The following is a 14,823-nucleotide window of genomic DNA, read 5'->3' as shown; positions in this document are numbered from 1 at the left end:
GTGGTTAACTATTGGGCATAGTATTACTTTAACTGAGGCTCTGGCTTCACCATGTGGCTCACACCATAGCCCCCCTCTCACTTACTTATGAGGAGTATTTTATACTCATTGATGAGAACTTGTTCAACAGTAATATTGTGAGTCTTGACTTAGTGTTTTTTAAAATCCTAAATAGGATTAGTATTGGATACAAGGATTGTGCGTTCTTACACAAATTTAATTATATATAGATTTGATTCTAACATACTGGAACTCCCCAGCTGTGTTCATTTGCAATTGTTAGCAGCTTGGGTTCAATTATCTGAGTAGATATAGTGTGGCTTAGATGTCAGGAGACTTTGTGGCTTCTTACACTTAGGTGCTTTAAATCAGATGGGAGAAGAGTGGTTTCATATAGATTTTTAGTGTTGGATAATAGATGGCAATTAAAGATACAGGTGTTTCTAAATGGTGTACCCTATGGGTGCGAATTGATTTTCCCTGGTTTGCGGTGGTCACTATCATAGTTATACTCTATTGGTGGTTACATGCAGAACGCAACCAGTATATGGCTTTTTTAAATCATAAATCTTAATTTTTAGTTTTGTCTTTTATATACTGTCCTTTATAGGTCTCGCCTGAGCCAGCGCATGCGATGCTCTGGCGAGACTTTTAGTGAGTGGGGTTCAGAAAATGCTACCACACGCTTTTGCTTTTGCTTTTACAGACTTTCATTTTATCTCCGGTTTCTGTACACACGTGTCTCCAGAGAAGTTCATAGAAGGGCGTTGTTGTCGTCTTCCTTAATTCCCCTCTAGGGTCGGCACCAGGCCAAAAGCAGAGCGCCGCGGCCCTTCAGCAACGGCGGGGGCGATTTATCGCGCTTTTGTAAGTCAAGTGTCGTGGTTCTCACTTGAGAATGACAACTGACACACTTTAAAAGGAGATTTCGTTGCGTTTACTCTTGTAGCTATTTAAATATAGATTATTTTTGGGGTGGTTTCCTGGATTGTTTAGTTGTCACCGTTGTAATGTTATAACAGCCTGGTCACATTTCGGACAAGCTTTCCACTTGCCCTTGCCAGACCCAAGTAAAGAGGGGGTGCACATTCTGCTCATACTCGAAATGCTTCTTGCGACAGCCCCTCCTGTTACCTCCCACCCCCAGTCACAGATACACGCACAGGCAGAGCAACCCGGCGTATCTATTAATAGTGCAGCAGGTACAGTGGAACAGGGTTCAGCGAGGGGACTTTGGTACTCAAATAATGACTTTATTTGACTACCCAACTGGTTGGGGCAGGGGGTGAGTGGGGGGGCTTGCATTCCTTGATGGCACCCTTGCTTTACCACTGCTGGGATTCTGCAGAGAGAGCAGTTTGATCGGACAGCTATGCGGTTACTTCTATGGGGTCAGCGCCCGCTGTGTAGGTGAGGGGCCCGCTCAGGCACTGGATGGTTCCCAGAAGGCACCGCGGGGCTCCACAGACCCACGGCCACAGCACCACGAGGACGTCGCGCTGAGTCTTGATGAGTTATTGTTTTTCGCCGCCTGTGGCAGTCACCGTCTGCTTCCGTCGCAGCCAGCGGTGACAAGGGCACGCCGAGCTGCCAGCTGTCCCGCAGCCTGCTACCAACCCCTCTGACTGCTGTTCGAGAGAGAGAAGGTACCGGAGCTTCCCATGATTCGCAAGAGGCATTTTTCATTATCATTGAAAGATAAAGCATGCCACGTTCTGACGTTTCACGCGCCGCTTCAGTGTGGCAAAAAACAGCATGCCAGTGTTGTATACTGTGCACCAGTCTTCGGGTAGTAAGCTTTCATACCAACACCAGAGTAGTGGCTTGGCATGATACAGATTCTTAAATACACTCACACAGTTCAGCAAAATGCCTGGGGTAGCGAACGTGACACCACACACCATTTGGCAACCATTGACATCACAGGTTGACTCCTTCCATGTCCTGTTAATTCCATCAACATCAACAGCCTTCTATTTGCTGCAGCAGGGGCTGGGGAAGGGCAGGAGTGGAAACTATAAAAGCAAACATGCCTCTTTCTGCCACTGCCATCCATGGGACCAGGAGTAGCAAAATAGTGCCATGGAAACTAAAGGCAAGTTAAGGTTGCACATGCTGCTCCGGATTGACGTCCATGTGACGCATCTCTACTTCATACTTTTTTGAGAGACAGTAGAAACACTTCTCGGTAGGGCTGCTATGCATTTAATTGGACAATAGAGATACCTACAAAAGGGGGTTTTCTATGCCTCAGATTACATTTATTCTTTCCAATTGTTCCGGGAATTGTAATAAGTCAGCGCACAATGGCCATAATACACATGCAATGACCAAGAGAGAAACGATGACTGGGTTTGCGTCTCCTTAGCATTCCTCTCTGGAGCATCACTTGGATGACGAGGTGTCCAGGGTTTGGCGGGACAGGCCCAGTTTTGACGATCTGAATCAATCACATGTTCCGGTTTTCAGAGAGCTCAGTGAACACACAGGGAGGCAAGATTTTGCGTTCCAGTGTAAGATTAGCTAGGAAACCTTATTAGAAAGCAATTCAACACAAAAGCTAATTAGCGAAACATTTTCATTGAATTCCCCTTTGTAGTATTCTCAATATAGAATGTTATGAATCCTGTGGGGTTCCAGGTTCCACTCGCGACGGGCGGTTAGACTTGGCTATGTACTACTTGGTGGTGGTTGTCTAAGCTGTTCTCTCTCTCATGGAATAAACTTATGTGGAACCTTCCTGCGTAATTATCTGTGTTTTCTATATTGGTGAAAGCTGTCAAGTCATTCTGTGCCCCCCTCAGTCAATACAAAATCATAGCCCTACTTTGATGTTTGTGGAATGTCACCATTTTAGGTTTCAAAATCTGATCACGCTGTGCACCCCCTACACATGGAAAGTGAGCAGCAAGGTTCATATGCTGCCCGTCCCATTTGAAGCTACAATCGAGGTGAACTGCAACTCTGCAGTTTCTAGTGTGGGCTTGATTAATTAATATATTTATTTATTTGTTTGTTTATTCTTTCGTAGCAGTTTTGTAAAGCGCTGCTAAAACTCAATGGGTGGCTGAGCGTTTTACATAGAAATAACTTTGTGAGTAATGGAACAGGATAAAAAAATCTAGTCCAATATATAAGTGAATTTACAGCAGCACATTGAAGTCTGCTGGTGATGATGTGACCCCCCTGGCTGCTGTGAAAAGCCTTATACTAGGTGGTAGTTCTGTGACAGCCAGAAGTGGCACTTTCTGTAGTTTCCTCTGACGAGGTAGCACACACGCAGAAGTTTAAAATTTTGCAGTGAATGTGGTGTAGTTTCTGCTTAGTACAACTGACACTTTTTGTTAGGCTAAACATCAAACTGCATACAGGAGACATATTTACTTCTAAATACATTAAACTGTGTAAAGTAGCCATAAAGGCTACACGGATATTACAGAACTGTCATATACAATGGTTAAAAGCAAACTTCAGTAGGAGAATTACTCCCATTTCCCAACTACAACAAGCATTGGTATAGCCAATCGGTCTCACCTTTGGGACCTTATAAGTGTTTAGACATGCAACAGTTGATATTGTTGCAACAAGGATATTGTACTGCATAACTAAACACTTATAAGGTTCCAAAAGCGAGACCTATTGGCTATGCCAATGCTTGTTGTATTTTAGACCCCTATACTCTTTTGAAACCATTACCTTACAGTGGAAGACTACAATACTCTTGTGGTTAATTCGTATTTTCAAAGGTGTGTGAAATTTCTCCCTTGAGCAGCACTACAGTTATTTATTTCTTACTAGCACACTCAACATGGTGACTTACTTCAAATGCGTAGTCTCATCATTATATCTGTAATCTACTAAAGCTCCCCTTTTAATAATCCATTTCCAGACACAAATGTGATTTAGTGTCTTGGCTTTTGTTGGGGTTGCCCACTTTGATGTGCCCACTCCTCGATCCTGTCCTTTGGCCGTGTTGCTTTATGAAGTTGAGCTGCCCATTATTGTGTTGGTTAGGCCTTCTCTGAATTGCAATAAAGGCTCCGAGGAAGCCTGCCCAGGTTGTAAAAAAAAACAAACCCTCACACATTTCTTTTACAACGCTAATTCTTCATAAGTCAGCCCAAATCTGCATTTCACACTGCGTTTCAAATCAAGGACTGTGTTTTTTCTCTGCATTATGAATTCTCTCACACTTCCAGACACCTGGGTATCTTCTGACAACCATCTTCCTACACGAGCAGAGGGGGGCGTCTCTCCTACATCAGTCCTTGCCGAGCTACCCCCCTCAACCTATCCCAAACAACGAAGACCACTTGCTTTCATACAGTAGATGAAGACCAGGATATTCTCTCAGCAATAAACCAGAGTTGCTGTGAGCATATTGTCGCCTGCTGTGCCTCTCGCCCTGTGCGGAGAAAAGTACCTTTCCCAACTGTCCTACTCTCTTACATTATAGTTCTCAGTTCACTAGCTTATTGGGTTCAGTTTGACTTTTACGTTTTTGCTATTTTGCAACTTTATGACGATCGAAAAACCTTACTCGCACGTATCTCATTGATATACTGTCACGGCAGCTGGCTACATAAAGACTTTACAAAACTGCATTTTATTTCTCCTTTAATTGTTATTTAGACAGTCGGGATAAACAATCAGAAGTATGTATCAAACTGCCTTATTTACTGCATTTATGTATAGTCCTTGCAAGAACTGTCTAAAGTTTTTTTTATTTTCATTTTTCATTTCAGAACTATCAGGCTGCTCTCAATTTTGCAAACGAGGAAGAAGCTAGAAAGTTCAGGAAAGTCATAACAGAATTACTTGATAAACAGAAACGGAAATCTGGTATGTAGGAAAAACAGTACTTACAAGCAGAATGTCGTACCCTGTTTGGAAAATTGTTTCAATAATTGATTAAATAGTTGCACGATAAAACTAAAGCTGACCTGATGTGGAAACAAGTTGAATACCAACGTGCATAGCAAAGAAGTAGTAACTCGGTTAAATAAACATTTTGGAAAGTAAATGGAAGTGCGTTTTGACATTGGCAGCTTCTTATGCCCATCTTTGTGTTTCGTTAGTTACACATTTGCCTGTGCTAACTTTGAACGAGTACTTAAAGAGCAATCCATGTGATATATCAGAAAGTGTCATATGCAATCGGAATTAAAAGTAAACACGACCTAATAAGCTTTCCCTTTGTTCTAGTAATCCTTTTAATAACTCAACCCACTAACTTTTTCAATGTGCTGCCTGTCAGATCAGCCTCATACACATACATTCAGTAGTTTACCCCAGAGGCATTAGGATGCAAGTCCTTTGTTTCTTTTCACTAGATTCTCTTATTTCCTTTTGTATCACCCTTCTTTCCTCATTCCCTTTCCTTGATACTACTGGCACTCTTTATTGTCTTGTCCCCTGAGCATGTTATGAAGGCATCCTATTTCTAAGGAAATAAAAAAAAAAAGGCAGTTTACTTTTTGCACGTAGATTACCAATCAAGTAGGGATTCCAGCAGTTTTCTGTCCTTCACTCCTAAAGTATCATAAGTATTAGCTATACGAGTCCATGAACATGTGTAACATATGCCATTTGGTGTTTTTTTGGGTAAAATAAGTATTGGTTATATCTCCGTCTGAATCACTGTAATGCCATTCCATGTGCTTCACACCATGGGATTTATGGGTAATTTACAACATTGCCATGGATATCTCATCTGAGGTGATCTTCCTGCATTTTCGCTTTTTAAAAATTTTTTTAAAAAGAATTTCCTTCTTAAACCGTTCATTATGCTTGCTATAATCTAGCACAGCCGCCATTTTCCTACTGCTTACGTAATTTGTGCTGCAAACCTATAGACTTCGTTGTTTACACTTTCCACTATCTTCTTGATCCAAATGAGAAGATTTTTCCCGTTTTAGTTATTGAAGGAAGGCAAAATATTTTTTACTTGGAACATTGTTGCTCACCCTAGCATGTACCATTAGCAATTAGATAGCCAATCCATTATTTAATTTGCGCTTTGCAGGCAGGCCTACTGACAAAGAGCTGCTCGGGAAGTAATTGGAGACTTCTAGTTCCTTGATTCTGTTTCAGTGTGATTTACATAATTTACCCCACTATGTGTAGCCAACTCTCTCCAGTGATCACTCTGTTTCCTTGTTCTTGCAGTCGTTTGGGCACTTTTTATCCCCGCAGACAGCTGGATTCCCATGTTTGCAGATCGAAGTGTAGTATTCTTATGAATACTACTTTATTGTTTTGGAAGAGACCTAGAAGTAAATGTGTCTGGAAGTACTAGTTCTGGCTACATTGAGGTCATGCCGGAGCTGGAGGAAAGCAGCTTTTGCTGAGCCATCCTGTTAATGTGAAATGTGGAACTGTGGAAGGGATTAATGCTCCAGCACCTTTCTTATCCAGTCGGGAGCCAACTATGGAGTGGGAACAGTGGAAAGAAGGATTAGAAGCTTATCTGGAAGCTATTTAAGATCTTCTGCTTCATCCGGAGAGGGCCCCTGGGAGGCTCGAAGGCAAAAGAAGAAAGTGACGGTCCTCCTGGGGTGATCAAAATCTATAAGGGACGTCGTAGAATAAGGTCTTTGAAAGTTTCCATCTGGTGACACCCTCAAGAGAAAGGAGAAGTCACGCGCCTGGAGGACTTCAAAGACCAACGCACTTAGCGGCAGGAGCCGCGACTGTTCTTTATTCCCGCCAGCCGGCCTTCATAATCAGGGTGGGGCTCCCGCAGCGCAGTTCACGCATGGGCGTGCCCGGGCCAAGGGTGGGACCGTCTGCACCCGTCAGAGGCCGGGCTGGGCCACATTATCAACATTTTGACACTTTGAAAAGGACTGGCAGATTGTAACTCGTTGAAGGTATTTTGTGTGGAAACTTTAAGATCTTAAAACACGAGGGCTAGTCAAAATGAGTAAACGCAAATCTGGTGTAGGAGTAGTGGGGGCACTAGATGCCTTCTTGCTGAGGGCAGAATCTGCACTTATACATGAGATAGAGCTCACAGAGCGTAGGTTGTCGTTGGAACCACAGTACCCCCTGATTTACAGTGTACAGGTAGGGCCTCTCCATCAACAGGACGATGTTGAAATTATGCTCACCCAAAGTAATCAGTCGCAGGCTATAGGAGTGGATCTTGAATTAAATATGTTCTCGGAGACGGCAAGTAGGTTAAGTGGGCCAAATGTTACTACTAGGGGCCAGAAAGCAAAAATATGCCAAGGTAATAGCCACAAACCGCCGCCTAAAAAAAGGAAGGGCCGAGGTACATTGAAAAACAAGCAACAGTCACCAAAGGTAACCTGGAGAAAAGTTAACACCACTGAAAGTGTGTGTAGGCAGGCACATAGCGTAGCGACTGTGACCACAGCAAATGGGATTTTTTTCAGGGGATAATGAGGAGGAGGAACCATGGAAAAGGTTGGAGTCAATGGTTGTAGCCCTGTTGGATCCTTTATCCCATAAACTATCCCAAATTGAGGCCAGACTTGCTAAGCTAGAGGAGTCGATCATTAACATCTCCATACCCCAGTTGGATGTATGCCCAGGTAGGGGTATTGGTACAGTATCAGTGAGTGAAACTAGAAATGAGTGGTGCTCCTTTAAGTAATATGGAGTCTTAACAATGGCCATTGTCCAAGTACATTGGGCAACAGAGTTAAAGACCTAGTTAGGACTAATCCCCCACAGCAAAGAGCAACATCTCCCATGTTTGGACATCAGCATAGCAGTTGAAGGCCTAATTACAGATTTCATACCTGTTAAACTAACAGGACGCCTAAATTGGGTGAAGGGTTGAGACATCCTACCACACAGATCTCTCCGAGTACTTGTGAGGGGGCTGTTACCAACCCAAATTTGAGTTTGCATCTCCCCCCCAGAAGTAACTCCCTATGTAGTGGTCTTGACAAATGTTCCACTTTTATTGCCCCACGTCTTTGAACATTGGTCAACCTTGTGGAACAAATGCTTACATTTAGTGAGTTAGTGGAGAAGTGTGGCTCAATGATTAGAGTGGCAGACCCTGATGCAGAGGTCTAGCCCGGGGCCAGGGTTCAATTCCCCGCCTCGGCGGGTCTTGGGCCGAAAAATTCCTGGACCTGATAATTCTCGCCTCGGTGCCTATTCCAATCATGGAGTCCCACTCTGCAACTCTGGGCAATAGCTTGCTTAATCTCCACAACGGCCCCCACAACGCTAAGGATGCCTGGCCTCCACCTTGGGGGTGCCCAGGAGTGGACGCCTCACAGGGAAAGCCAGGATGGGTTCCACAGCGGTATTCGTACAAGCGCCTTGAGACCCTTGCGGGTGAGTAGTGCGCTATACAAGTATCAAATTTACATTTACAGTTCGAGGACTGGGATTAAAGACATGCTTTTTTTGGAGTTTAAAATGGCACGGAGAGTGGGGTGGTAAATCATCCAAGTCCCTTGGACCTGCACCTGCGCGCCATATTGGACCTGCACCTGCGCGCCATGAGAGGTACTACACGCGGCACCCCTATACACTTACCTGCCCCCTGCTGACGAGAGGCAACTACCTCGAAACACGTGTCCAGGGATGGCTAATGCGACACATACTTTTTTGTAAACACTGTGGCACAGGCGTACTCGCCGTCGCCACTACATTGACCACAGTTCCTTGGGACAACTTGCTGGTGTGAGGAGCAGGGTGCGGCCTATTGGATTTAAATCATCCAAGTCCCTACCTGGTGATTGTGTGGTCTTAACCTATAAGTCGCGAAGCCTCGTGCAACTAATCCTGAATAGGGCCGGAAATAGCCGCATCACGGTGCAGGAGATGGGTGGGGGCCCTCGCCTGAGGGGAGGCGCCAGGAGTGGGACAGGGCAGTGCGAGCAGTGGCGGAGATCAGTCAAGGAGAAACGAGCCCGACCAGCCATACCACGGACCGTGATCGAGACAGATCTGGGAGCTCGAGGTCAAGCAGTACCCATGGGCTCTCGGACACTGAACTGCCGGACGTCACACCTCAAACAGCAGATGGCATGATTGGCTGACCAGACAACAGGTCGTATGTCCAGAGGGTTGTCTGTTGGGTTGTGAGGGCCCTTGGTACTGGCGGGATCCATTGAGAACTGCCGATGGACACACTTGAACTGTTGGGGCCTACCGAGTGCTTATTGTTTGTGGGGGGGGGGGGTGAGTCTGGGGGGGATCTGGGTCCAATGGTGTCTGAAACGTACTGTCACTTCCATGATTCACTGTTTGAGTGCTAAAGTTTGGATGGGGACCTGTTTGGGTAGGCCTGTCCTGGGGAGAGGGAGTTGGGGTGTTTTTAATGTTGGGGGAATTGGGTTTGAGACCAGGCATGTCGCTAGGGGAGGGACACACCGTACAGCACTGGGGATTGTACTATGGCTTCCACAGTAGGTTTTAAATGCATAACCTGGAATGTTCGGGGGATGCACACCATGAGCCGATGACACAAAATCCATGCCTATCTGATTAGGAGATGGGTGCACATCACATTACTACAAGAAACGCACCTCACACAGAAGGAAGGGACAGCGTTACAGCGCCGCTGGAGAGGGCAGGTATTCCACACCCTAGCCTTTGCTAGGGGGACCCTAGTATGGGTACGGGCGGAAGTCCCCTTTCAGAGCGTCCGACAAATAGTGGATCCGGAGGGCAGATTTGTGGTGGTGTTGGGGCGCCTGGATGGCCGGGATATAACTATAGGGAGCACATATGCCCCTAATATAGATCAACCCGCATTCTTTGTGCAGGTATCACAGACATTAGCGCAGGTCCTGACCGGGCCAGTACTTTTGGGGGGAGACTTCAATAGTATTGTTGACGTGAACCTAGACCGATCTCACCCACCACTCCCTGACGCCCTTACACACAGGGTCGCGGAAGCTCGGCGGAACTGGCAACGACATTGGGGACTGACGGATACTTGGGGGGCCCATCATCCGATGGAGAGAGACTACTCTTATTTCTCGGCTCTACATGAGCTGCATGTTCGTTGAACTCCATACTCTGCTCCCCAGACGTACATGCAGGGATCACCTCAAGCGAGTACTTATCTAGAACGATATCTGATCATAACCCCCTCCTGGTATCCTTGAACTGGGTGCGAACTAGGCCTATAATTCCAAACTGGCGTCTCAGACCGAAGGTGCTAGAAGACCAGGTATTCCGAACCACGATAGGCACTGCCATAGAGGAGTATTTTCAGACTAACGTTGGCACGGCTGCCAACCCCCAAATTGAGTGGGATGCCTTTAAAGTTGTCATACGTGGTCGCTGTATTGGCGAAGCGGTGGGAGTATGGAGGGTTCTTTTAGACGATGTACAGAAAGCCGAAAAACGACTCAGAGAAGCTGAAAAAGATAGACCGGAAAGGGTAGACAAACAAGCAGATCTGCTAGAGGCCAGAGAAACACTAGCATTGCAGGTGGAACTGCTGAGATGCTTTGACCACAGGGCCTATGCGATCCGGGCCCATGCTGAGAGGGATAAATCTGGGGCGTTACTGGCTTGGCTGGCCAATCCAGTGCGGCGGGGGACGCCGATCCTAGAATTAAGGGGGAGGGATGGCTTGAATTATTACGGACAACAGGATATCAACGCACAGTTCTTGGAATATTATACTACTCTATATCGGTTGTATTGGCGAAGCGGTGGGAGTACGGAGGGTTCTTTTAGACGATGTACAGAAAGCCGAAAAACGACTCAGAGAAGCTGAAAAAGATAGACCGGAAAGGGTAGACAAACAAGCAGATCTGCTAGAGGCCAGAGAAACACTAGCATTGCAGGTGGAACTGCTGAGATGCTTTGACCACAGGGCCTATGCGATCCGGGCCCATGGTGAGAGGGATAAATCTGGGGCGTTGCTGGCTTGGCTGGCCAATCCAGTGCGGAGGGGGACGCCGATCCTAGAATTAAGGGGGAGGGATGGCTTGAATTATTACGGACAACAGGATATCAACGCACAGTTCTTGGAATATTATACTACTCTATATCGGAACCAATTGGACCCTATGGTGTTAGAGGGGGAGGGAATTTTTGGAAGATTTTGAACTTCCTCAAATCGAGGCGGACGCAGCGGAGGCTCTAGGACGTGACATAGAATTGGGTGAGATCAGGGGCGCCATTAAACGCATGGCCAAGAATAAAATGCCTGGCACGGACGGGCTCCCGGTCGAGTTTTACGCCACATATGTGGATGCCTTGGCTCCTCGCTTGTTGGCCCTGTATAATAGGTCGAAGCGAGATGGGTGCTTGCCCGTGTCGACGAGAGAAGCGGTGATTATTCCGCTCTTAAAACCAGGTAAACCAGCCTCGAATCGTACTGCGTACCACCCCCTCACCATGCTCAATCTTGACTACAAGATCTTGAGTCGAACTTTAGCTAGCCGGTTGATTACGCACATGAAGGAGCTTGTACATACTGACCAGGTGGGGTTCATTCCATCCCGGAATACTGCCATGAATATCAGGCGACTACTTCGCCTGCTGGACAACCCCATCCAAGATAACGAAGAGGCGTGTCTCATATCGGTTGATATCGAAAAAGCCTTCGATAGCCTTGAATGGCTCTATCTTTTCAGAGTCTTTAGGGCCTTTGGCCTTGGGGAATGGTTTGAGACCCGGACAGCAATACTGTATAAGAGCTCCACCGCCAGGGTACCTGTGGGATTAGTGATTTCAGAGGCCTGTGATGTGGGCAGGGGGACGAGACAGGGTTGCCCACTGTCTCCCCTCTTGTTCGCGCTGGCGATGGAACCCCTGGCTGTGCATGCGCGCTCTGGGCGGTACTACCGGGGGCTGGATGGGGTAGGCCAATCCCAATTTATCGCATTATATGCCGATGATATTCTAATGTTTCTAGCCAACACTGCGGAGGAGCTGCAGGGTGCCAAAACTCTACTGACCAGACTAGGAAGGGTGGCGGGCCTCAAGGTCAGCTGGAGCAGGACATGCCTATTCTCTGTCCTTAGTGGCAGGACTGACCCACCGGATGGGCTTGATGTTCAATGGGAGAGCAGCTGTCTGACCTCCCTAGGAGTACGCATTTATCATACGACCGCTGATTTACTGGAAGGTAATGTCAGACGAACGATATGAACCACCAAGAGTAATTTCGAATTTTGGTTGACTCTCCCACTATCAGTGGCGGGACGGGTGGCGCTCCTAAAAATGGTCACGTTACCACGGTTACTCTATTATTTTGGGTCATTACAACTGTGGATCCTGCAAAGGTTCTTTACCCAACTTAACACCATGATCACAGGATTTTTGTGTGAGTATGGACAAAAATAAAGACCCAGTTAAATAGAGACATCTTGATGGATAGTCTGAAATTGGAAGGGGCCTTAAAGATTCCTTGGGTAAGGTATGTCCGCGACTTCATGGAGGATATCGGACACTCTGAATATTTCACCGACCCAAGCACCTTACATATGGTTAGGAGAAAGGATTTAAAAAAAGAGGGTCTCTAACTTTTGGACACAATACGATAATCAGATGAGATTTTAAAGCCTTACGTACAGCAGAATCAGTTGAGTTTAACCACTTTTAACATTCAGCCATATTTAACAGTTTTTTCCTGGGGGTTATGATCGGTTTCTACTGACAAGATTTAGGCTAGGTATCTTTCACAGAATTGTTAGTCTTCCAATAATGAGTGACTGGGCCCGAGAATTGCAACTGTGTCCCTGTGACACACATTCAGTTCAATACACCATACACGTGTTTTTGTTTTGTAAATTCTATAGAGAATTGAGGAATGTGTGGATTGTTCCAATCCTAAAATGTTTAGGGATTAGACAATGTTCTCCAGCCTTCATTGCTGTGCAATTTTTGAATAATGTACTTAGCACCTGGAAGATAGCTATGTTCTTAAAGCAAATAGTCAACCTCAGAAAAAGTATAGTAACTGAAGTTTAAAGGTCATATAGATGCAAAGGGCATATTTGTATTATTAATGAATTATTAAATTATATGAATCATGATTTTATTGCTATTTCAAGTAATAATGTTTGTTTTTAGCGATTTTTGAATTGTATGAACAATCAATTAAATAGTGATTTTTGTACATGATTTTCATTTTATAATACTTGTTTTAATTAATATGTATGTTTTTTATGAGTGCTTTTATGATTTTATGAAATAGCAATCGAATAAAGCTGTCTTTGACTTTGTGTCCGGAAGTGTGTAATGCTAAGAGGAGGGGAGCATGCCAGCTCCACTATGGTTTTTTTCTCCTCCAAGTGTTCCTTTTATCCCTCTTCCTTCCTCTCCTATTCGAGAAAAGGAAGATCTTCACGAGGCTTTGTGGCGGTTCGAGAATCCTCTGTGGCGTCGTACATGGATCTGAAACTCTCAGCTTGTGCATTTAATTGCAGAAGACCTTTGCATCTCTATCTGGCCATCTTCGTGGCCATGGATATCTTACAGATTGCTAATAGCAGTGGTGCAATAACATTTTTCCCAGCCTGTCTTTATGAGCCCGAGCCACACTCGCTGGTCCAGTATTGCTGAAGCAAGCAATCAACAATAGTTATTGATTAATTGTGGTCCATTTCCCGGCAGCCAGATTCTTCTAATTTTTTGTTACTAAATTTGCTTTGTTTACCATGTGTCCAGCATGATAAAAGAAAGTTAAGGTTCTTCATTCCCATCAGTCTTGTCACTATTTAGTTAGTATTTCCTTTGATAATATCCATATGTCTGACAGTCTTTAAGGCTTATCCTTCTCTATTTTGAAGTCCTCCCTGAAGTTTTCATATGCTCTGTTGAATTCTTCTTCATGGAGCATTAGCATGAAGCCACTTGTATACTTAAACCTTAACTCACTTTGTGCAGCTGTTTTTTTTTTGGTCCTAATGGTTGGGAATGTGACTGAGGCGGGCAAAACCATTGCAAATAGTTAATCACTGATGTATATGAGTTCTTTCCATGCATTTTAATTCTGAATATTAGTCAACTATTCGTGGTCACAGTGCTGCCTGCAATTCTCTCCGCTCCAGATAGAGACACCCCGGTTATTGGGTTCATTTCATCTCTGTAAGACAATGTGCATGTCCTTTAGGCAGGATTTGATTGGGGATGTAAACCAACTGCATTTGTGCTGATCAGCCCACCAGAAAGGATTGCAGGTATGAGCATAGTTCTTCCATTCTCCAATATTATTTCCTTTGAACCGCCACATTTACTCCAATGGAGCTCGGTTGCACTAGAAATCAGCTCGTAGACTTGGCATTTGCTTGCTTGCCATTGTGAGAAGTTGTCAGTCAGTATCTGCGATTCTAGATATTGATTGTCTGGCGAGGACACTTGAGACATTTATCTAGTGTTTTGCAAACAATTTTAACAGTCAAGATGACATTTCCCTCATATACATGCATGCGTGTGGAAGACCTGCCCATAGACCGAAATCCTTCTGGGTTGCATGAGTGTAGGAATACTGTGTGTGCACAGTTTCCTCTAGTGTTCTGTCCTTAACCACTAATAGTTCCGGCCTCTTCCTAGTATTCTCTTGCATGCTATGTATCTCTTAACTCTATTTCTCTTTCAGAAGCAAACTCTGAACTCCTCACAGTGGCATTAAAGCTGTATATACTGTGATGTTACCAGCCTCTTACATTGGTCTGACTCTGGAAGACAGACTTCCCTTATTCGTTTTTCAAGTGATCATTGGTTATAGAGGGTGGGGGTGTATTTGTGGACTTTTTTCAGTTTTCCCTCACCCTTCAGAGAACAGAGATACCTTTCATGCCTAGTGCAGCAGTCCATAGGACCTTGGAACATCAGGCAAAAACAGTAGTAACTCATGGCTGCTTG

General features: G+C 45.1%; 1 protein-coding gene across 2 annotated transcripts in view; it reads left to right on the top strand.

Moving 5' to 3' along the window:
• The window catches only part of WASL (WASP like actin nucleation promoting factor), a 321,008-nt gene that overhangs the window by 192,612 nt on the left and 113,573 nt on the right, over positions 1 to 14,823 (top strand). For both annotated transcript variants that reach the window (XM_085654202.1, XM_085654200.1), the window contains exon 4: positions 4,746 to 4,842. In XM_085654202.1, the coding sequence (XP_085510328.1) occupies positions 4,746 to 4,842 (97 nt within the window). The remainder of the gene's footprint in view (positions 1 to 4,745; positions 4,843 to 14,823) is intronic.

The sequence above is a fragment of the Triturus cristatus genome, chromosome 4_1, assembly GCF_964204655.1.
Source record: "Triturus cristatus chromosome 4_1, aTriCri1.1, whole genome shotgun sequence".
Taxonomy (NCBI): domain Eukaryota; kingdom Metazoa; phylum Chordata; class Amphibia; order Caudata; family Salamandridae; genus Triturus; species Triturus cristatus.
The sequence above is the reverse complement of the archived record's forward strand: the minus strand, read 5'-3'. Positions and strand labels throughout refer to the sequence as shown.